The 23,598-nt window shown below is 44.5% G+C and overlaps 1 protein-coding gene across 3 annotated transcripts; it reads left to right on the top strand.

Annotated features, from left to right (window-relative positions):
• The first annotated feature begins 115 nt into the window (after positions 1–115).
• Positions 116–23,598, top strand: DYNC1LI2 (dynein cytoplasmic 1 light intermediate chain 2). 3 transcript variants are annotated; one of them, XM_059667847.1, is made up of 13 exons: positions 116–274; positions 441–514; positions 2,750–2,866; positions 8,606–8,836; positions 11,865–12,034; positions 13,142–13,235; positions 14,179–14,314; positions 16,383–16,494; positions 16,951–17,010; positions 18,002–18,043; positions 18,433–18,550; positions 19,357–19,473; positions 20,617–23,598. In XM_059667847.1, exons 1-13 carry the CDS (start codon positions 168–170, stop codon positions 20,715–20,717), a joined length of 1,479 nt encoding a protein of 492 aa, XP_059523830.1. In that variant the 5' UTR covers positions 116–167; the 3' UTR covers positions 20,718–23,598. The 3 variants fall into 3 exon arrangements, with proteins under 3 accessions (XP_059523830.1, XP_059523832.1, XP_059523833.1); XM_059667849.1 differs by lacking the exon at positions 18,002–18,043; XM_059667850.1 differs by lacking the exon at positions 8,606–8,836.

Below are 23,598 nucleotides of genomic sequence, written 5' to 3' on the forward strand. Positions count from 1 at the left end.
ATTGCGTTCCAGACGGCGCCCGGCCGGCGACGCGAGTCTGCAGGGCAGGCGACGCGAGGCGCAGCGAAGGAGCCGGCGGGCGGCGGGCGGCGGGCGCCCCGGCCAGGGTCCTCGCGGGTCCTCGGCGGGCCCGGGGGAGGGCCCTCTTTGTGGCTGCAGTTGGCAAGATGGCGCCGGTGGGGGTGGAGAAGAAGGTGCTGCTGGGCCCCAACGGGCCCGCGGTGGCGGCCGCCGGCGACCTGACCAGCGAGGAAGAGGAGGGCCAGAGCCTCTGGTGAGTCCGCGAGACGGCCGGGCTGGGTCTGCCGGGCCGGGGAGGGCGCGGCCGGGTGGGGAGCCGGCCGGGCTGGGCCGGACCGTCGGACCGACGGACGGGCCCTCCGGCGCCGGGGAGGTCCAGGCGGGTGCCGGGACTGACCGCTTTGCCGTTGTCCCCGCAGGTCCTCGATCCTGAGCGAGGTGTCCACCCGCGCCAGGTCCAAGCTGCCGTCCGGCAAGAACATCCTGGTCTTCGGTGAGCGCCGGCTGCGGGGCGTTGCCGGGGGAGCCGGGGTGGGGAGGCGGGCGCCCCTCCCACGGGTCCCCGCCGGCCTCTCCCCTGCCGCCTGCCTGCAGCCTGCCTCGCCCGGGGGCCAGGAGCCCCAGGCTGGACAGCCGGGGAGTGGCCCGGTCCCCCCGCCGGAGGCTGGGGGTTGCCGCCTTTGCAGAGCCCGGTGATGCTGGCATGGGGGTGCCCGGTGTATTCCTTAGTCACTTGGCCGCAGCATCAACGCGTTCCTCCAAATGTTCCCGACTCCCGCGCTCGCAACCTCACCTCCAGGTTCACCAGACGTGAGCGGGGAGTGGGGCGTGAGTGAGTACACGAGGAAGTCAGGGGGAGCAGGCGGGGAACAAGGTGACGGGTCGGGCAGATGGTACAGGAGTCGCCCCCCGATTTCCATGCGAAGTTAGTTGAAGGGACTCTGCACGGAACAGCTGGCCTCGGAGACTTCGCTGCCTTATTCCAGCCCTCGCTGCTGGGTTACCGGGGTCAGGGCCCTGAACGTCTCTGGTTACCGTCTCATCCTGCAAGTGGGGGAGTTGGACGGGGTTCGCTCATAGGGCAAAAACCCACTTGTTGAGTGGGAGCTGTGGGCCGGCACCGGGTAGCACAGACAGCTGTCAGACAGGACGAGAGTCTGGGTCCGGGGAGACACAGATGTGTTGGTGATTGATTGCCCTCTACCAGCGAGGCCTAGGCAGATTCTTGCGGGAGCATCACACTGCTTGGTGCTGTTTTGAAAGAGGGTGATTTGTGATTTGGGGGAGTCAGGTGTTTTGAAGGATAAGTGTCACCATGCAGGGGCGCAGAGGTGACCAGAAGGTGTGGGGGCCCCTGGCTGGTTTGGCTCAGTGGATGGAGCGTCGGCCTGGGAACTGAAAGGTCCAGGTTCGATTCCTTGTCAGGGGCACGTGCCCGGGGTTGTGGGCTCAGTCCCCAGTGGGGGGCTTGCAGGAGGCAGCCGATCAATGGTTCTCTCTCATCGTTGGTGTTTCTATCTCTCTCTCCCTCTTCCTTTCTCTCTGAAATCATTAAATATATATATATTTTTAAAAAGTGTGGGGGTTTGGGAGCTTTCGGAAGTTGTTTGTGTGAGATGACTGCTGTGGTGTATTGGGGGTAGATTGTGGAAGGCTGAGGAGCTGATGCTTTTCTCCTGGAGGCCTCTGATTGTCAAGGACCTTTTATTTCACCTCCTTCCCTCCCTTAATCCTGGTGGGAATCCCTTCAAGGAAGGGAGCAGATGGTCTTCTGTAGGTGAGGACCATTGCACGGGATGAGAGAGGACCCTTAGAGATCTTCAAGAAGTAGGGTATCAGGGCCCTAGATCTGGGCTGTAGAAAGGGAATTCTGGCAGCCGAGTAGCAGGTGGCTCACCGTGAGCAGGTACTCGAGTCAGGCTGACAGTACCTGCTGGGTACCACGCGGTCCAGATGGAGGGCCTGAGTAAGGTAGTGGCGTTGGGGATGGGGAAGGAGACCTTTGATCTGTGGAATGCCTTTCAGTTCTCCTGTAGGTTCATATTATTAAATCCCAGGGGTGCCTAGTGATATCCCTTGGTGGTGGTGGTTCTTGATGTTTAAGGTTTGTTTTTTTGGAGGGGAGTGGTTGTTAGTTGGCTGGAGGGGGATGAGGAAGTGCTTGATAATTACTGAGATTGTGCTTAAGAGTTTTGCGTAGGTCTGTAATTATTTTCATTTGTTTCCTCGCCATCAGGATGCTTATGAAAGAGATATACTAAAATGAAAAGTGAAGAATAGCTTCCGTTCTTCATCATTGTGACGCAGGATCAGACTTTTTTTTTAGTTCAGAGTTCCTGTGTTTTAAGGTTAATTATATTTGGAAGATTTCTTGCTTTTCTTATGGTAAAAGTTTATTTTGTGAGCAACTAGCTCCGCCTTTTACTTTCCGTTTTCCAAATGCATGTCTTATAAATTGTAGATAGGGCCTGGACCTGCTCTAGCCCTTCCCTTGTAAAATAAGGACAACTGCAATAGAATGTCATTTTAGATGTTGGGATTTGCCGCCTTTATCACCTCTCCCCACACCAACCACTCTTACAGCAAAGCCTGCTTTGTTTATGAATGCAGGTGAGAGACCTCAATAGCAGGCTTTGCAGGAAATTCATAGTTCTTCATGTGAATGTCAAGACTCCTCATCCCTGCCTACAGTAAACAGTACACTTTGTCTTATACCCATTATTTGTAGGTGAAGATGGTTCTGGGAAAACAACCCTCATGACTAAACTACAAGGAGCTGAGCATGGCAAAAAAGGAAGAGGCCTAGAGTATCTCTACCTCAGCGTCCATGACGAGGACCGAGATGGTGAGTGAAGCGTTGGTCCGTGGTGAGGGTTGCATGCAGGGCTCTGACACCTTGGTTGCAGCTCCTGCAACATGGCTAGGCATTCTCGATTTTCTGTTTAGTTCTGTCAACCAGTGGTCAGCGCCAACAGGAATCCCCAATTTGGGGTGTGGTGAAGAAGGAAACTTTATTTAGTGCAAAAAAGCTCAATTGTGAAAACAGCACAGCTACAGAACAGCTTAATAGTGTTAACATCTCAAGGAGCGGCGCCTGGCTTTGAGGAAGCCTTGGGGCAAGGCCTCTCTTTCACTAGGCAGCTTGGCTCTGCTCCACCTGCTCCTGTTTGCTCTGCTCTGCTCTAGTGAAACATCTTCAGTGGGAAACACAGTCTTCTGTCTTCAGTAAAAAGGGAAGTGCACTTCCCGAGGTAGAGGGAAGCTGACTTATATAGACAGAAGTCCCTGTCCCTAGACCCTGATTGGTCAGTGAAGATGCTGATGGGGATTTAGTTGTGTAGCTCCTATTGAACTGGGGAAGTTTCAGCCCTATTGGCTGTTACAGGATTCCAGGGACTCCTCTGTCAGGGCTGGCTCAGATGGCAGAAACAGTGCAGAAAGGCAGTCAGTGTAGGAGGCAGGCAGCTTGGTGCAGGCTTCTCCCTGAAGCATGGTTTGCATGAGAGGCCCCGGTTTAGAAATGGCTGCTAGGCCCTGTTTGTGTGTGCGTGTGTGTGTATGTGTGTGTGTGTGTTTTAATTTGAGCCAGTAGCCACCAGGAACCCTTCTTAGTAGGTATATTCTTTCTTGGAGAATAATTCACAGGGGAATCGATGAAGTGTATGTCGTTATAGGACTTGACTCACTTTTCTTTTTGGAGTATGTTATTGAAAATGGGGAATAGGGCTGTCAGCTGCTGCAAGGGTAACCCTCACTTACAAGGAGACACTGAAGGTAGTTCCAGATGTACATAAAGGTAATAAGATGTTTTTAAAAGCTCTGGACTTTTCTATGAGAGAAATGCATGGCAGGCTGATCCATTGTTACTCTGCCCGGTTCTAGTGGAGGATCTGAAATGGGTGTGGTTCAGAATGTAATAGTTCAACAAATATTCACAGGAGTCTCTTCTGAGTCTCTTTGTGACAGTGTAAAAATGCTAATTTCCTGTGTTTCTTTCAGTGGAAGGAATAGGAGCTCATATGTGATAATATTCTCTTTTAATTCCTCATCTTGAGAATGTGGATAGTAATAGTTTCTACCTACAGAGTAGTTGGATTGATTAATAATGCATGGTAAGCACTCTTATGAGGATTAGATATCATTTTACCATTTGCAAAAGTATATATTTATATTGATTTCAGTGAGGAAGGGAGAGGAAGAGAGAGAGAGAAACAATGATCGGCTGCCTCCTGCATGTGTCCTATTGGGGATCAAACCCGAAATGTGGGCATGTACCCTTGGCTGGAATTGAACCAGGGACCTTTCAGTCTGCAGACTGACACTATCCACTGAGCCAAACCAGCTAGGTCTCATAATTCTTTCTTGTAAGTATAATTATGAGCTGGATTGGAGTAATGGTTTTTGGTTACCATTACTCAGTTGCCTCCTTTATAAACTTAGGCTTTAGGGTTGGGGCCATGGGGAGATGGTACAGGAGTCGCTCCTGTACTGTTATTTATTTTAATGGCTCTAAAATAAATAATTATTGGTGTCTAGGTCTTTTTATTTATAGGAAAGTTATGTAGTTAAGGATGAAATATAGTCATTAAATTACTTTTTTTATACATATATTTTTATTGATTTCAGAGAGGAAGGGAGAGGGAGAGAGAGTTAGAAACATCATTGATGAGAGAGAATCGTTGATCGGCTGCCTCCTGTACACCCCCTACTGGGGATTGAGCCTGTAGCCTGGGCATGTACTCTGACCAAGAATCAAACTGTGACTTCCTGGTTCATAGGTCGATGCTCAACCACTGAACCACACCAGCTGGGCTAAATTACTTTCTTTATGTTTTCCTTTACCCATTTAAACAGTAAGGATCATGATATAAGGGCGATTATATTTAAGAGGGCAGATCTCACCACCTCTGGCCCTCTATTTCCTTATTGCTAAAATGAAGAAACTGGACTCAGGTCCTTTCCAGTATGATAATTCTTTGATCTCCAAGAGTCATTATTAATAAGAGGGCTCGGGTAAGGATTGCTTGTTAAAGCTTGGAGAACTGCGCTGTATTAATGGTAACTTACTGGTAATCTTAGAACTCCAGGGACTTTATTCCTCCTCCTCCTCCCCAGTTTCCTTTGCCATGCTGAAAATTCCCTGAAGGATGCGAAAGAAGGTAGAAGGTAGACCTGGTGCTGAGGATTCTTCTTGTGTAAAAAGGACAGAGACATTCAGGTGCCATTTAGGCCGAATGGAATCGGCGTGAGTAGGACAACTAGCCAGGCCTAGAGGGTCTCATGTGTCTGAGTCTTTTGCTTCCTGTATTTGTTGGGTAGCATGGTTATTGTGAAAAGAAATTGGGCATTGGAGCCACACAGAACCGGTTCAGAAACCCATATAGCCACTAGTTGTGACTGACTGAACCACTCTGCACCTGTTTCCTCATTTTTAGAATTGGGTAATAAATGTTTTGTAGGTTGACAGGATGAGAGGTGGTATGTATCACATGTAGCTCAGAGCTTAAGACACAGTGGTATCTATAGTGCCTTTTGAAAAACATGGTGTAGATACTCGGTGACTCTAAGGCGTCCTGTTTCAAGATGGCACAAGCATATTTCATGCCAACACATCATATTAACCATATTCATTTGCCTTTGAGTTGAAATACATGTTAACTTTATTTCAGATTCCTTAACAACTTTTTGGTCTTTGCATTTATGGGATTTTTTCTAGGCCATCTATTTGCAGGTTCCTCTTTGAATCTGCGGTTAGCTATATATCTTTCAGCTGTAGGCTTTTTATTACTATTATGTGATGAGACTAGGTTATAAATATAGTTTGTTCCTGGTTTGTGGTAGGACATGACATGTCAAAGGACTACTGCCTTCAGGGTTGGGGGCATTTGTTTAACTCCACATGGGATGTGTATGATCTGCATGCATATTGGGTGAGTTACGTGTAGTGGGCAGTGGGAAGAGAGACTGAAAAAAGGAACTGTGCCTGGTAAGGGGCAGGCTTTAAAATCTGTAGCCTTTATATACAAAGCAATATTTTTGAAGGAATTCACATAACCCAGTCCAAAACTGCTATCTAAAATGTATTAGAGTTTTGATACACCTGAAACAAATACAAAATAATAATTGAATGTAAACCATAATTGAAAAATAAAATGTATTAGAGTTTTGAAAGTTTAGCTAGATGTAGATACCTTATTATACTGTTGAAATAAAGTCAGGATAATAAGTATTTTTTACAGTATGTTGATTATGCAAAAAAAGGTAGTTAACAGCAGACACATTTTTAAGATGTATGTTGGAATTTATTGGGAAATACGTTTAATGACATTGTATTTTGATTGTAGGAGTTCTTCCTCGATGCTTTTTTTTTCCCTTGCACTTTTGAAAAAAATTTTTTTTTCCTTAAACACGATGACTAAACTTTTTTACGATATATTATCAATTTGGAGACTTATCTTTATAATTTGGTCATCCAGTTGTGATTTTGGAAATATGTTTCATTAAATGTCAGCACATGGACATTGTGTGAATGTTTTGAACTTTTTATTAATGGAAAACAAAAATTATCTATCTATATATAATCTCATATATATATATATATAAAAGGTTAATATACAAAGTGTCCCCTCAGGAGTTCGACCAGGAGACCAGGAGTTTGATTGCTCATTATGACATGCGCTGACCGGAGTGGCATGGTACATGGCAGGGTTCTGAGGGAGCGAGGGAAGGAGGAGGCGGGGAACCGCATGGTGGTGGCACGTGGGTGGTGAAGGAAGGGGGAGGCGGGGAACCTGATCAGCCCTGATCGCTGGCCAGGCCTAGGCACCCTAACCCTGCAAGAATTTTGTGCACTGGACCTCTAGTATAAAATATAGAGGGAGACTAGTATGGACCCCAGTTTACTTATCATTTGTCTTCAATAGTTACCAGTTCTTGATGAATTTTATTTTAACTGCTAGAGGCCTGGTGCACAGATTGTGCACTGGTGGGTTCCCTCAGCCTAACCTGCAGGGATTGGGCCAAAACCCTCTCTCTGACATCCCCCGAGGGGTCCCAGGTTGCATGGGGCGGTTCTCAGGTGACACACCCCAGAATCAAGCTCCCTCTTCTCTGGTTCCACATGCATCACCCGAGGACCACAGCTGCCAAGTCACTGCACCTCAGCAGCTCCTGCGTTAAGTGTCTGCCCCCTTGTGGTCATTGCGCGTCATAGTTACCAGTCAGATGGTCGCTTAGGTTTCTACCTAGAATAATAAAAGCATAAAATGCTAATTAGACCGGACAGCTGAACAACCTTCCAGACGAAGCTGTGGCTGCGAGGGTCATGCCCCTTGCATGAATTTCATGCATTGGGCCTCTAGTATAGATTATTCTCACCCTTTTCTTCCTTCACTTCAAATTGGATTATTATGAACCAAATTTCAGGCGTGTCATTACATCTGCAAATACTTCCATATGTATGTCTAAAAGATAAGGATTTTAGCCCTAGCTGGTTTGGCTCAGTGGATAAAGCGTTGGCCTGTGGACCAAAGGGTCCCAGGCTCGATTTCATTCATGGTACATACTGTCGTTACAGGCTCCTCTCTGGCCCAAGCCCTGGTCAGGGCACATGCAGGAGGCAACTAATCAATGTATTTCTCTCACATCGATATTTTTCTCTTTCTTTCCCTCTCTCTTCTACTCTCTCTAAGAATCAATGGAAAAATATCCTCGGATGAGGATTAAAAATGTAAAAAAAAATAAATAAATAAGGATTTTTAAAAATGACCATATTATTGTTGTATCAAAAATAATTGTAATTCTTTTTTTTTTTTAATATATTTTATTGATTTTTTTACAGAGAGGAAGGGAGAGAGATAGAGAGCCAGAAACATCGATGAGAGAGAAACATCGATCAGCTGCCTCCTGCACACCTCCTCCTGGGGATGTGCCCGCAACCCAGGTACATGCCCTTGACCGGAATCGAACCTGGGACCTTTCAGTCCGCAGGGCGACGCTCTATCCACTGAGCCAAACCGGTTTCGGCAATTGTAATTCTTTAAATCATCAGGTATCCAGTGATTCACATCTCAAAATATATAAGTAATGATTTTATCTTAGCATTTAAATACAAAGGTGTCCTGTCTCTTTGGCACCCTTTGTAATATGTGAACCTACTGCTTAGTGTGACTGACACAAAAAAAAGTGTGTTTAACCACAGGCTCAGCAGCTTAGCTTGCTCCCTCACAGATTGCTGATGTTTTAAGGAGAATAGGTTATTTAGACTACAGAACAATTGACCAGTAGCCTTTATTTATTAGTATCTTTTAATTCTTATTGAAAGCTAAGGTGTGGAATCTTTTTATAATGTGGACATAATAAGTTAGAGTAGTTTAAAAAGTTTAAAGTTTAGACAGGTCCCTAGGCATCTTGACCAAGAGTTGCTGTCCACTGAGCACTTGGGCCTTTTCTGGTTAAGCATCTGTTTGTGTTCTGTGTGGAATTTTGTGACTGTCACCTTCCAGTTGTTTTCTGATGTGGCTCTTCTTTCAGCTGTGCTGGTGGTCATTATCAGGTAGTAACTTAGCTTCACTTCCTTTCTTAGATCACACACGCTGTAACGTGTGGATTCTGGATGGAGACCTATACCACAAAGGCCTGCTGAAGTTTGCAGTTTCTGCTGAATCCTTGCCGGAGACCCTGGTCATTTTTGTTGCAGACATGTCTAGGCCTTGGGCTGTGATGGAATCTCTGCAGAAATGGGCTAGTGTTTTACGTGAGCACATAGATAAAATGAAAATTCCACCAGAAGAAATGAGGGAGCTGGAACGGAAGTGTAAGTAAAATAAAGTTTTCTTAATGGGAAAATTCAGTAGTCTCTTTGGGTGGTTCCAACCACCTTTCTTTTGACAATGTGGAGAGGCTGCAAAGCTTCCCTTGCAGAGTGTTTGTGTTTTGTTTGCACCACTACAGTTGCTCCTGTAAAATCAGTCAAAAAGTAGTCAAAGCAGCCCTGGCCGGCACGGTTCAGTGGTTAGAGCGTCCGCCCATGCACCAGAGGGTCACTGGTTCGATTCCAGACAAGGGCCTGTACCTGACTTGTGGGTTCATTCCCCGCTCCCAGTTGGGTGTGTGCGGGAGGCAACCAGGTGATATGTCTCTCTCACATCAATGTTTGTCTCTCTTTCTCCCCTCTTCCCCCCCTTCCACTCTCTCTAAAAATTAGTGGAAAAAATATCCTCGGTTGAGGTTTAAAAACAGTATTTAAAGCAGTTTTTATATCAAGTGTCACAGTTGAAGAATATTAATGAACCAATATTTTGTATTATCTTCATTGGTTTTCTTGTAAAATAAGGGTTTCCCTCCCCCACCCTCACCCCCCAAAATGTGATCAGTTTTGTGCATCTTTTTATATTTCTATTACTCTCTGCCTGCAGAGTTAGCATCAGTGGTATGGGGACTTACTGTGATCCCTGCAGCTTGATCCATTGCCTGGGATTCCATTGAGGCTCTATGGACCCTCTTATTGGCAGGCTCAAAGGAAGCCCACAAGACACATCTTTCACTCCTACCTTAGTTCATTTTGGGATCCAGCAAATATGATTTTAGTTCATATAAATAGGAAGGATGTTTTGTCATTAAAACGAATGGCTATTTTAAAACTAAGGATATCCCAGTCCTTTTGAGAACAAAGAACTTTCAAATTAAAGGAAGTTTTTTTTTTCTTTTTTTTTCTCTCTCTTTAATGTGGTTCAGAAGCTTGTTTTTCTTTTCCCTTGCTTCTGTGCAGTTACATCAGCTTCTGTCCACTTGCCAGGAAAATGGGAGGGGCAGGGGCAGGGACTGGAGCTGTGGTGGCTGCGGCGGCAGCAGCAGTCTTGGCCAAGGCAGGCTTGGCTCAGTTTGGCTTATTTCCACAGGATGACATCACTCCCTTTAGTGAATTAATGAGGGCTTCTGGGGCCTGGCACACGGGATCTTCACACTTCCTGGCAGAGGGTTCAGAATGTTGGTGTGCTTTTCAAATGGTATTTCTGGCTATGTGTCTTCCTGTCATAACTTCCCAACTTGCTCCTGTCCCACATTAGCTTAAATAGGGAGTTTTGCATCTAATCTTTGGTTTGCTGTGTTTGTGTGCTGCAGTGATTGGTATGCAGCTCAGCTCATCTGTCTCCAGCCACTGACCTTTCTAGATAAAGCCTCTTTTCCCCCTGAAATAGAGATCCTAAAGACAACTTCTCAGAATAGTTCTGAGGCTGAAAAGCAGTTTTTCTTTCACTGCATGTTTAGCATCGTGCCTAGATTAGTGGGTTAATGCACTAACGAATTCAGTTTCCGAACCTGTTTTCTTAGAGTTATATGTAACTTTGTAGATTTGTTAAAACAGAAAAAAAAAAAAAAAGAGAGATCGAGCCAAGAATATTGTTCCTTCCAGACAGGGAAAGTGTCCTTCTTGTGTCAGGTCTGGTCTAGGTGTTGGGGGTGCATACAGCAGACTAGATGCCTGTTCCTTGGGAGCTTGTGTTCCCATGACAGTGACACACTAAATTTTGTGTTCTTAGTCGATGATGTCTGTCACTTAGGATTCAGCTGCATGTGACACAAAACCCAAAGTAACAGTGGCTTAAACAAGACTGAGGTTTATTTCTCTCTCATGTAAATGAAATCCAGAGGTAGGCAGGTCAGGCCTGGAAAGCAGCTCTAAGAAGACAGGTCAAAGACCCTGGTTCCTTTTGGCTTTTTGCTTTGTCATCTCGAGGGTGTGGTTCTCTTCCTCTTGACAACTAGAGCTCTAACCCTCACATCCCTGTTCCAGACAGCAGGATGGAGGAAGAGGAAAGAAGGGCTGAAGGACTCGTGCCTGTAGTCTATGTGGCCATGTGTTCTAAGTTTCAGGGTTTGATTCATTTATAAGGAAGAAGAAGAGAGAGGACACTGGAAGGCAACAAGTAATTGCTGGAACCAGTCCCTGCCTCATGACTCTGGTCAATCTTCTGAGGACCTCTCTTGTTTTCACCACCCCTCCTCTGCATGGTGAAGGAGTATCTTTGTTACTGCTGGTTTTGGCTTACATTTTAATAAAGCAGTTGTCTATCCTTTTGCTCAGAGGACTCAATGCTTTCCAGATTAATGGGACTTTAGGTATTGTAATTGAATGAGCGAAGGGTTGTTACCCAACCTAGTTTCCAATCCAGCACCAGTCTTCTGCCTGCTGAGTTTGGAAAGCTGTTCCATGGCCAGCCACTGTCTTGCAGAATTAGGTTCTCCATTGGTCCTGAATCTGGCCGCCGTTTGGCTGCAGGACCCACCTGAGCGAGGGGAAGGGCAGAGCAAACCCCCAGAGCCGCCAGAAGACTGCTTGTGTGTAGATTAGTCTTTCCTGCTTTATGCCTGGGGGTTCCCTTGCTTATCAAGTAGAGCAGAGGTGGGGAACTTTCTGCCAAGGGCTATTTGGATTTTTTTCTTAAATATATTTTTTATTGATTTCAGAGAGCAAGGGAGAAGGGGAGAGAGAAACATCAATGATGAGAGAGAATCACACATGCACAGGGGATTGAGCCCGCAACCTGGGCATGTGCCCTGATGCGGAATTGAACTGGTGGCCTCTTGGTTCATGGGTCGATGCTCAACTGCTGAGCTTCCCCGGCCAAGCCAGGGGAATGTTTTTGCTGTTCTGAAGTTAAATGCTCAAACTGAATTGGCATTTTGTATCATCATCCCCAAATCCCTAATATTGCAGTAGGATGCAATTAGGAAATTTGTCACAATTCTTTTTGTTTTGTGCTTGTTCCTACCTTTTTCAGTGTTCTAAAGCTGGCATGTATCTCTGTGTGTGTAATTTTCTTTTCCTTTTTCACCTATAGTTGTGAAAGACTTTCAAGACTATATTGAACCAGAAGAAGGCTGTCAAGGTTCCCCACAGAGAAGAGGGCCTCTGACCTCGGGTCCCGATGAAGAAAATGTCGCCCTGCCTCTTGGTGACAATGTGCTGACTCATAACCTGGGGATCCCAGTGTTGGTGGTGTGCACAAAGGTGTGTGCCAGGGAGCTGCAAACTTGACTCCATTTGGCCAGTGAACAGTCACCATCTGAAAGAAACTGGGAAGCTTTAATTAGGCGTCTTCCCAAGGGAGAGTTGGGCTAATTCAGGATTCATTAAGGTACATTGAATATGTCAGCATAGAAAATGTCATTTAAACATTGTTGCTGGAAACATGACATAACTCAGTTTGCTCATAGCCTGGGTTGATCTCTCCATGAAGCACTGTCAATTTATTGAGTGATTCAAACTTAGAACTAAAAACAGTTTTCATAAGGCTGTGTAAACCAGTTCATGTAGCTCAAACTAATGTTGAAAAATATATATGGAAGAGCAGAATTCTTTTGGGCTTTGGTCTGTAAAGTCTGTTGGACTTGAGATGATTTTCAGAAAGGAACATAAGCCTATGAAAAGAAGGAAGGGAACTTGAAATTTCAGTTTCTTTTATCCTGCAGAATGATGAAGTGGGAATAGAAATTAAGTCCAGTTATAGAGTAACAAAGTTGTGTCTCTTACAAAATAAAAAGGAGTGGCTTTAAAACATTTTGAGTTTCAAAAGTACTTCATTCCCAGTCAGAGCCACTGTGTTGCCCAACTATAGGGAGTACCTTTTGCATCGGGTTCTGCGAGAACGGAGCCCTGTGGAATGTGCAGTGCCCAGCCATGCCCAGTAGGCCTGTTTCTTGATGTGACCTTGTTTGATTCTTGGAACCTTAGTGAGGTGATCAGGGTTCTTATATTCCCACTTTACAGATATGGAAACTGAGGTCCAGGATAAAAGAAAAAATATTCAGTTGCTTTTTTTCTTTAAAGAATTTTTATATATGTTTTTATTGATTTTAGAGGGGGGGGGCGAGGAAGAGGGAGAGATAGAAACATCGATTGGCTGCCTCCTGCACACGCCTTTCTGGAGATCGAACTGGCGACCTCTTGAAGCATGGATCAATGCTCAACTCCTGAACCACACCGGCTCGGCTGTCCAATTGCCTTTCACTCTTGTCTGTCTAATTAATGCTTGGACTTTGGCCTGTGGCTTTCTTTGGAGCTGTGATACTTTACTCTTGAAGAAGACACTCATTTTTCTTGCTGTCTTCCCTGCAGTGTGATGCCGTGAGTGTCCTGGAGAAGGAGCATGATTACAGGGACGAGCACTTCGACTTTATCCAGTCACATCTACGGAGGTTCTGCCTCCAGTGTATCCTTGGGGTGCTGCTTTGGGGCCCGGGGGCATCTTCAAGGAGATAAATACTTCCTGAATCCAGAAAGATCCTGCCAGGGAGATAATGTATACATCTTACTAGTTTTGTATATTACTATGTTAGAATTTGAGATTTAAGAATTTTTGCCTAAAAAAAAAAAAAAAAAAAAAGAATTTTTGCCTATATTTGGTCACTTTTATTTTTAATGCTGTATATTTGATAGGCTTTTATATTTAAGAAGGAAGCTGATGTTTGATTTTATTACCAAGATACTTTTATCATATCTTGGAAAGCTTTTTAAACTTTGCTTCTTTTGCAGAAAGGTTTAATTACCCAACACTATTGTTTTAGATGCTACAAGTGTTTTGTGCTGTCCATGAGAAAGATGCTGTGTCAGTAGTTCCTTGAGTCCAGTATCTATAAAAATCCAATAGCAGTTGGTGCCATAGATCCACTCCCTAGGGTGGGAGTGAGGGATACGTTCCTATCACTTCCTTTGGACCCTTTAGCTTGTCCAGCTCAGTAGTGGTTATCAGTACATGTAGGTACCCATCTCATAAACGTGCTTAATGATAAACTTAATCACATGTGAGCATCTGCGTGGGAAAGAATCTATACCTTGGATATACTGAGGGTGTTTTCCTGGGCTAGCTTCAGAGCTATTAACTCGACTGCTAAGAAGCAATCTTAATGGGTCAGAAAACAAGTTTACATGTTAAAAAAGGAACTGCATGGCCCACTAGCAACATACTCTTTACTTTTGACCTGGTTTGTCTGCTGTTATTATCCTTTCAGTTTTTTAAAATTTCAACGCTTTTCTATTGATTATGTATTAATCAAAAACTGGTCAACCTATGGGTAGTATTGTGAGGATTGTGCTTGTGTGTGTTTGCTTCTGTTTCCTGTAGTGAATTGATTTTCCTTAAGCAGATTGCTTAGATGGAGCTGCCTTGATTTACACATCAGTGAAGGAAGAAAAAAACCTCGACTTGTTGTATAAGTACATCGTTCATAAAACGTATGGTTTCCACTTTACCACGCCTGCCTTAGTTGTGGAAAAGGATGCAGTTTTTATGTGAGTTCTTTGTAGGTGATGCTTTCAAATTCTTCACTGTACACTTGCTCTTTACTTTTTATCTTTCCAAGTAAGGTGCCTTCTGTCTTACACAGCCAGCTTTCTGCGGCCTTGGGGCAAGGTGCTTGGGCTGGACCTCACAGGTGATAGGTACACCCACATTTCCCTCTCCGCTCCTTCCCAGATTACTTGCCGTTCTGCCTCCAGTCTGAGAGAAGTGGGTAGCATGAGGTCACGGGTGCTGCCTTCCGTCCTTGAGAGCAAGTTGCCAAAACTGAAGCCAGCCATTTTTGCCACTTATTGTTTACTCTGGTAAAATACTAGCTGAGGGAGGGAGTTGAAGTAGAGGGAATTGGCGTTTTGGGGATCCTGAATGTTCTCTGTTGAAGCATTTGGTTTCTCTCAGGTCATCAGCAGGCATCCCTGTCAGCATTGACTTCGGCTATACTGCCTGCTTAGTGTGTTTCCAGCATTTCACATTTTGGGAGCCCCTGGGCAGGGATTTGGGTACCTGTTTGCCCGAGTTTGTGTCTTTCACTCACTGGAGAATGATAATGCTGTGGATGCATAAATAAATGTTGAAGCTGTGGTCTCTGAGAGGACTTATGCCATAGATCAATGTTTTTAGTCTTAGATATTCTCTTGACTTAAAAAAGAATTACAGGATATTCAGCAAATACTGAGCACTTTGTAGGTACCTGGGATCTATGCTGAGTACACAGAAATGAATGAGAGGTGGTCCCTGCACATGGCACTATAAAGACACACACACACAGCCAAGGAGAGGTAGGGGAGTAGCGGGATAGTGGAGACAGTGCAGCAGGGAAGGCAGAGAGAGTGATGCTAGAAGGATGAGTGGTGTGGGCCAGGCAGGCCAGAAAGAATGGAGGAGCAGGAGGGACAGTCTATGAGAAGACTGAAGGTGTGAAAGCCAAGAGCTCGGGACTGAATGGATTGCCTCCTAAACATTCAGGGAGAGCCTCACTTGAGCTGTTTGTAGACAGCAAACCTAGAGGCTTGGACTGATATTAGAGAGTTGTCTACAGCAGCCAGTGGCACAAGTGCAGAGCAGTATGTATTTGGAGTCAGCCAGTGCCCAGACCACACGTGACCGCAGGGAGCAGGAGGAGCAGGGAGACTGGCTGGGTTTGGGGCTGGTTTGGAGTGGAGAAGTATCTTGCAGCTTCTGAAGGCTGCATGGGTCATGGCGGTATCTTGATCACGCCTTGTCCCTTTGCACTTTGGGTCCTCTAGGTAGTTGCCTTTTGGGGAGCTGATGACGTCAGCAGAGCGATTTGGGTGCAGACCCCTGGCTAAGCACTTTCTTGGTTTTAGAGCTGTGGAGCAGGAATTGAATGGAGAAAGAGAGGCCTGTGAGGCCAATCAGTCACCATCTTTTAGAACTTCTAAAGTTCAAATGTAGGACATTTTAAACTTGCTCCTTTAGGAAAGTCTGTTGGCTATGGCTTAACCTAATGGATCCTGGGTACCATCTTGCCCTGTGGTGTCAAGCTGGGCAGCATCCATGTAAGACTCTTTGTGTCCCTTTGGTTTGAGCCCAGGATGGTGCAGGTCGTGGTTCTACTCTTGGCTCCAGGGTGGATTTTCCCAAACCAGTAAAATGTATGAACCAATCCATAAGAAACTTGTCAGAAAGAAGAGTTCTCAGAGAAACAGCTCACAGGAGAGGTGCCTGCATGCCAAAGAGAAACAGTCCCATCCTGAGCTGTGGCCTCTATGCTGGTCTCAGCATTCTCTACTCTTAGAACAGGGCTCCATTGTGTCCTTGCTCTTCTGGATGGAGGTGTGGGAAGGCTCTGAACACTTGCTGTGGGCCAGCATGTGTAATCAGTAAGATCCCAGCAGGGCCTACAGTGTTGATCTGATGAGTTATACCTGCAGTAAATTTTGGCTTGTCTACTGAAAGTTGCAAGCCAACCCAGCAACTGGAGACGAGATTTTGTGGGAAAGGAACTCATCCAGGAGCCCTGTCTAACCCAGAGTGTGCTCTGTACACTATAAGGCAGTCCTAGGAAAAACAAGTCAATCCCTTTTTTTTTGCCTTTAGACCTGCTGGTTGGGACAATGAAAAGAAAATAGCCATTTTACATGAAAATTTCACAACTGTGAAGCCAGAAGATGCATATGAAGACTTTATCATGAAACCTCCTGTGAGAAAGGTACCCATATCAATCACTAAGGGTTACAGGTATTTTTTTAATAGGAAAAGAAACCTATAAAGAATCAGGTTTTACACATTAACCGATCCAGGGGGTAGTAATCCAAGGGCTTTCGAAAAAAAATCTTTAGATGAAGTGTGGTATTATGCAGGTGGATTCGGGTGGGGCATGAGTGATGGAGTGGGGTTGACGTTTCCCCTTAGGTCCTGACAGTACCTCCACCACCTCTGAACTACTTAGTTGATCCCTTGCTCCTAAGAGGTGTTAGAACCTACCAGACTTGTACAAAGTCACTTGGCCACATGCCACGGCTGGTCTCAGAAAGTCTCAGCAGGGATACTGCCCATACCCATGTGGAGACCCTAGCCCAAGATTCTCCTTTCAGCATGAATTTTGATAGTAGTTCAGATGTTCTTTACCTCTGACCACAAATGAGTGTGTCTCTTCCCTTCACAGCTGGTCCACGACAAAGAGTTGGCAGCAGAGGATGAGCAGGTGTTCCTAATGAAGCAGCAGGTAAGACCAGTGAGGCCAGAGCAGAGGCCTTCTCATGAGTGAAATGCCAGTTCCCCGGGGCGAGGTCACCGTCATCAGAGAGCTTCAAAAGGAGTTGCCAGCAGGCCTCGTTTCCTCCCATTTCTAGAATTGGTGGAGTAGGGGTTAGACCACCTGCCTCAGGGAATCCCTGCCTGCCTTGCAGATTCTACAGTGATGGGCTTAGTTATCTTTTTTTTTTTTAAATATATTTTATTGATTTTTCACAGAGAGGAAGGGAGAGGGATAGAGAGTTAGAAACATCGATCAGCTGCCTCCTGCACACCCCCTCCTGGGGATGTGCCTGCAACCAAGGTACATGCCCTTGACCGGAATCGAACCTGGTACCCCTCAGTCCGCAAGCCAACGCTCTATCCACCGAGCCAAACCAGCTAGGGCAGTTAGTACTTTTTAAGTACTTTTTTTGACTGGAAATGTAGGTTTTTCTAGCATAATACTTCCCATGTTGGGCAAGTGCCCTGAACTCACTTTCATTATTTCACATAGCCCTCTACATCCTTGGGAATGAAGGCAGGTGAGCTGATACACCCATTTTGTAGGGGAGGAAAGTAACTTCCCCAAGCTGACCAGTGAGGCCAGAGCAGAGGCCTTCAGGATGCAAACTCAGTCTCACCTGTTTCACTTGGGCTGTTAGACATGCCACCAGTCTGCTGTTAGACATGACATGTCTGGTGGAGCAGGCAGGTCAGCAGGGGGTGTTAACAGTTCTTTTGCCAACTGTTCCTCCCTTCTGTGCTCTCCTTGCTTCCTTAGCTTTAAAACTGGTTACTTGGAATATATTTTTTCACCAAATACCAAACTACTCAATTGAAATTTTTTGCATTTAGTGTTAAACCCATGACTTGGTGGTTGTTAATGGCGCCCTCTAGTGGAATACTTGGAAGTGTTTCTCCAGACCTTCAGTGCACTTGGCAGGCCTTGGTTAATGGCCAGTATGTCCCTCTCTTTGCAGTCACTCCTTGCCAAGCAGCCAGCCACGCCCACGAGAGCTTCCGTGAGTACCTTAAACAGAGGGTCAAGGCCCAGTGTCTTGGGTGTCTTCAAATCTTATACCATTATTTGTAAGAGCGTGTGTGGGCTTTTGTATTTTCAAAGGGAATTTGGTCCCCCAAAGGCCTAGGGCCAGGAACATAGTAGGAACTCAGAAAATATCTGAAGAAGGAGTACTCTTCTGGGATTTGAGTGAACAGGCCTTGTTATCTTGATACCTCTTCTCTCAGGAGAAACAGGTCTAGAAAGGGACTGAGCTGGGAGCAAACGCCCCGTCCTATCATCCTTCTCCCTAGACTGGAAATACCCTGTAGACTGATGGTTTCATTTTTGGAGTATGTATTTTCTGTTATTTTTATGCCTATGTGTGACTTGGGTTGGTTTTGGACTTAGGAATCCCCTGCACGAGGACCCTCTGGCTCTCCAAGAACTCAGGGCCGGGGAGGGCCAGCCAGCGTGCCTAGTGCCTCCCCAGGCACGTCAGTAAAGAAGCCGGATCCAAACATCAAAAGTATGTATCCTGTGTCTGGAGAGAGGCTTAGTCCTAGGCCTGAGCTCTGTGGGGACTGCGTGGCTGGGTTTGGAAGGTAGAGACTCATGGGCTGTTTTCTTCCCCAAGAAGGGCTGCTTTCCACCTCCCCTCTCTCAAGGGGAGGGGCTTGTGGTTGGCAGCGGCCAAGGCCTGTGTTTTTGTTGGGATCGGTGGCCCTTGCACCTGACTTTGTGTAAGATCTCGGTTAGGCAGTGCAGATTCCTTTGGAGAGGAATACAGTCTAAGAAGTCACATTAAAATGTGTCTTTTAAGTCCTTAGTTTTGTTTCTTATTATGCTTATTTGATTACTATTTATGAATTGTGGGACTTTTCCCCCTTCACTTCTCTTGTGAAACTCTATTACTTATTAGTTGAAATAGTTCTTTTCCCACTGACTTAGTAATTAATACCCAAAGATGTTGGGTGCAATAAGACCTCAAAACAAAATTTTATTATTGCATATTTGATGGCTGTCTTCTATTCTGGATAAGAGCTTTTCACAGCAGCTTTGGACTGTTACGGGATTATAAAACTTTGAAAAACACTGTCTTGTGGACTTGTGGACAGGGAGATGATGTAAAGCACAGGCTATCTATTGTGCCTCCAAACTGGTGGGAAATCTAAACAGGATTCCACTTATTAATCATGCTGACTTGTATGATTGCTCAGTATCCTAGGAAGACAGTAGCCACTACTGGATCATTCCAAGCTGAAAACTAGGTTTTATTTGTTTAATTGAGTTGTCCAGTTTGTGTGATGCTTTTTTTTCTTAATGTTTCCTTAGATAATGCAGCAAGTGAAGGGGTGTTGGCTAGCTTCTTCAACAGTCTGTTGAGTAAAAAAACAGGCTCTCCTGGAAGTCCTGGTGCTGGTGGGGTGCAGAGCACAGCCAAGAAGTCAGGTACTGAAGGACCCTTTGAGACTTACGAGCCTTCTGGTTGAGGGGTGTTGGAGGTGGGAGCTGGATAGGAGAGTGATTTCACCTGACCTGCAGACCGAATCAACCTGACCTGCAAACAGCCAAGCAAAGGAAGCACTTCTCTGCTTTATACTGACTATACTTACAGTAGGATTACCTTATTACTGAGCAGGTTTCCTGGGCACATTTATGGTGGGATTAGTGTACATTCAGGTTCTCAGGAACTGACTGTTGGGTGAGTTGAGGTAGGTCCTAACCTATACATGTCCCCTGGTGTAGAAGCTCTGTCCATTGGAGTCATGGTCTAGAGCAGCGGTTCTCAACCTGTGGGTCGCGACCCCTTTGGCGGTCTTTCACAGGGGTCACCTAAGACCATCCTGCATATCAGATATTTACATTACGATTCATAACAGTAGAAACATTACAGTTATGAAGTAGCAACGAAAATAATTTTATGGTTGGGTCACAACATGAGGAACTGTATTTAAAGGGCCAGAAGGTTGAGAATCACTGGTCTAGAGTGTACCGTTGGCATTTATTTATTTAATTTCTTGTGATGCTTTACAAGGATTTTTGTTTACTGCCCCCCAGTCTTAACATGTGCTGGAGCTGTGAACACACTGTCTCACTGGAGGGTTGTAATTTTTTCCTGCTTAGGAACCTCACCCCGCTCCATCTGTCCTTTATGTCTTTAGAGCAAGTCTATATCTTAGAAGTCTCTGAAACAAATAACCAAGTTCCTTGGGAATTACACATTTTCCCTGGAAGCTTGAGGCCATTTTAAAAGTTCTTGGCTCTTAATTTTCCATTGGCTGTAAGATATGTTAATACAGTGTTTTCCCTAATGGGTGTTTTCGTATCAAAGGATGCCATCAGGGAATCACTCCATCCTCAGGTCAGCCTGGGCCTTCAGGGGCTCCTGAGTTCTTACGGACTCAGAATCTGGTCTGGTGGCCCAGGCTATGAGCAGGTATCCCCTCATAGGAAATAGGAATTATTTGGTTGGGGGAACACAGACCTGTGACATTTCGAATAAAGAAGGACTGAATTTAGGTCTGCCTCATAATCATTGTGATGAAAAAGGCTTTTTTCAATGACCCATCATTGCTTTTTTTTTTTTTAAAGGACAAAAGACTGTGTTGACAAATGTTCAGGAAGAACTGGATAGGATGACTCGAAAACCAGACTCCATGGTAACAAATTCTTCAACAGAAAATGAAGCCTGATCCTCCTTAAAAGTGCATATGTAAAATGACCAAATAACTATGTATATTGATCTGCTAAGACCAGGATTTTTCTGATATGGCACATGCTATCAGTTTTTGGGGGCAGGGGAGATGAACTTAAAAAAAAAAAACTTCATTGGCTTGTCCGAGTGTGAATTGCACATTTAGGAAGGTTATGTGTCAGATCCCTTTGTTAAGGATAACCTTGGACTCGCAGGCATGTTGCTCTCTCGTGGGAAGCAAGTGCAGCTGGGGCTTCATGTGGAGGGGAAGGTAGATGAAAAGAGAGAGAGCCCTCTTTCTTTCAGGGCGGAGCAAATGAGACCAGGAAATCATTGATCAGATGGTTAGTCTGACCAGGTGCGTGCTAGCAAATTCACTTGTTCTTGGGAAGCAGATTAAGTAGCAGAAAGTCCAGGAAACAAAAATGGCTTAAAGGAGGAATGAGAGAAGTGATGGTGGGGGAGCTGAACGTTGAAGGAGGTGAAGGAAGGAGGAGATGAGCAGTGTTAGTAAATACTGTGTGTTCAGTAGAAGTTGAATAATCATTTTTAAGACTTAATATCAGAAGCATTTCCAAACTAAACACTAAGCAAAATGGGAATTAGACTTGTTCTGAATGCATCTTTAATTTATGAAAGATGTGTTAAGTGTGGGTGTGCCTGAGTCAGGTGGAGCTGACACAGGGATGGGGAAGATGGCAGCCTCCCGGGACTCACGTGCTTGGCCGAGGCCATGTTCTCATGGGAGGTGCTGGGCTCCATGCACGTGCACTGTGGGGCAGTCAGTCACTGGGATGTGTTTAAAGTCGGCAGTTACAAAATTAGTTTACTTTAAATAGTGTTTTTTTAATAACTCCTGCTCTGTTTTTTAAATTTCAAAAACCTTTTCTTTTTTTTTTACTACCACAGGCTGGCCTACAAGTAGAGAATGGGTGACCAGCCTCTCATTTTACTATAATGCAAAGTACTACAGAAAGTTTGAGGGAGGTTTTTAATGTAATTGCACACTGATTAATTGGCTTGCACCAATCCCTGCCTTACTGTCTGTGGAAGCCATCATGTGCAAAAGGGTTTTGTCCTAGCTCCCTGGTATGATCAGTGCTATGAGATGGACAAACAAATGAATGTTTTATATTGAAAATGAAAATGATATACTTCTTGTTTTGTGTTTTTCATAAAATGAAGCTTTTCTTTTTTTTTTTTTCTTATGGAAATAAGAGTTTCAGGTGTCTCCATTTAGGGCAAATTCATGCACATTATCATATCACAACACGATTCTGGAAATGACTTCTGTGGATTTGAAATGGCACTTTTAATTTTATACATGATACAGAGCTTTTAAATGCAAACACTACCATTAATTTAATGTCTAAAACATTTGTTGTCAAACCAAGGGAAAAACCACAGTTCATTTATGTGGAGTTTACTTTTTTTATATGAATGTTTATTGTATTGTGTCTGAGCATAACTTCCCTAATGTTATTACTTTTACATACAAGGTTTGACTGACCACTAACATAGTACTGGGCATAACTTAATATCCTACGTTATAGAACAAGACTCTAAAACTGTCTTGAATTGCTTTTTTGTAAAGGTCTGAACACTGTTAAGGAGAAAGCTGAGTATTTACTTGCCTTTCTGACAAACATAAAACATGTTTCTTGTGCCAGTTTTATTGTTGAAAATATACTTTTTCACCCTTTTTAAATTCAGGGTTTTTTTTTTTAATGTATTGTGGTTTCCAATTACCAAATTGTCCAGGTAATGACAGTAAACTGACTGTGGAGTGATAGTTGTGGGGTAGTGACCACTAGATGCCCAACAGCTGTGACCACACTAGTGGTGGGGTCACTTAATTCCTCTGTAGTGGCTGGGAGTGGGGCACAAAATGAGTGACCTCAGGAACAAGAAAGGATTCCTGGGAAGGCACATGCCTAAGAGGGATATGGAGTGATTTTAAATTTTAAAGCATCATTTTACTTTTCGTTTATTTTATTTTTTTATGATTTAAACTGATAAGCACTTTTGTGTCACTGTAAAATGTACTAAAACCGATGAAATGCTAAGGCACCTGTGTTCTGTGAAGGAGGGTTTCTTGGAGACCACTTTTAATTTCTCATGACAAATGGATGCTCCTAGTATCAGAAGAAACTGTTGCATAGTGTCATGTGCTTAGTGGTTGCCAAAGTCTACCAACTTTGGGGAGCTGCAGGGTTCTTTTTGGGAGGTGGGGGGATGGGAGGGTCTTTTTGTTATTTTGGGGCTTTCAAGCATTGGAACCAAAGGCCAAACAATAAACAGCCTTTACTTTTTAAAGTAAAATTCATGTTATTTGCAGAATACACTTGTATGGTAGACTGTTAAATAGAATTTTATGACTATTTATATACATTATAGTGGTTACATCTGCTGTTTGTCTATAAAATGGAAAAATCAAAGAAATAAGCCCAGTTTTGAAGATGTGGCCTTATCGAGGCCATGAGTTATTCTTTCCTAAAAATGCAACGGGTATGCTGCTAGAATTATTTAATTTTGTTTGCACTTTTTTTTTTTTCCGATTGGCATTTTAAAATCAGTATTTAAATTGAAGACTTCGCGTTTCATTAGTTTTAACAAAGTTGAAAGTGACTGCTCTGTACATCATGACCTTAACAATGTTGATACTGTAAGTGAAAGTTCACTGTTGTCTCTATACTAAGTTTATTGGTGTTTTTCACTTAAAATTAGGACTGCAGATTATTCCCCAAGCAGCCTTGGTCCAGGGGGGTGGCTCTATCCAGATGCAGTATGCAGTCATGTGGAACCTTGCTTTCTAGTGCTGGGAAAGAAGATGTCTCTAATTACTGGCTTCAATAAACATGAATCCAGACTGCTTACAA

Source organism: Myotis daubentonii, chromosome 15, assembly GCF_963259705.1.
Source record: "Myotis daubentonii chromosome 15, mMyoDau2.1, whole genome shotgun sequence".
Lineage (NCBI taxonomy): Eukaryota > Metazoa > Chordata > Mammalia > Chiroptera > Vespertilionidae > Myotis > Myotis daubentonii.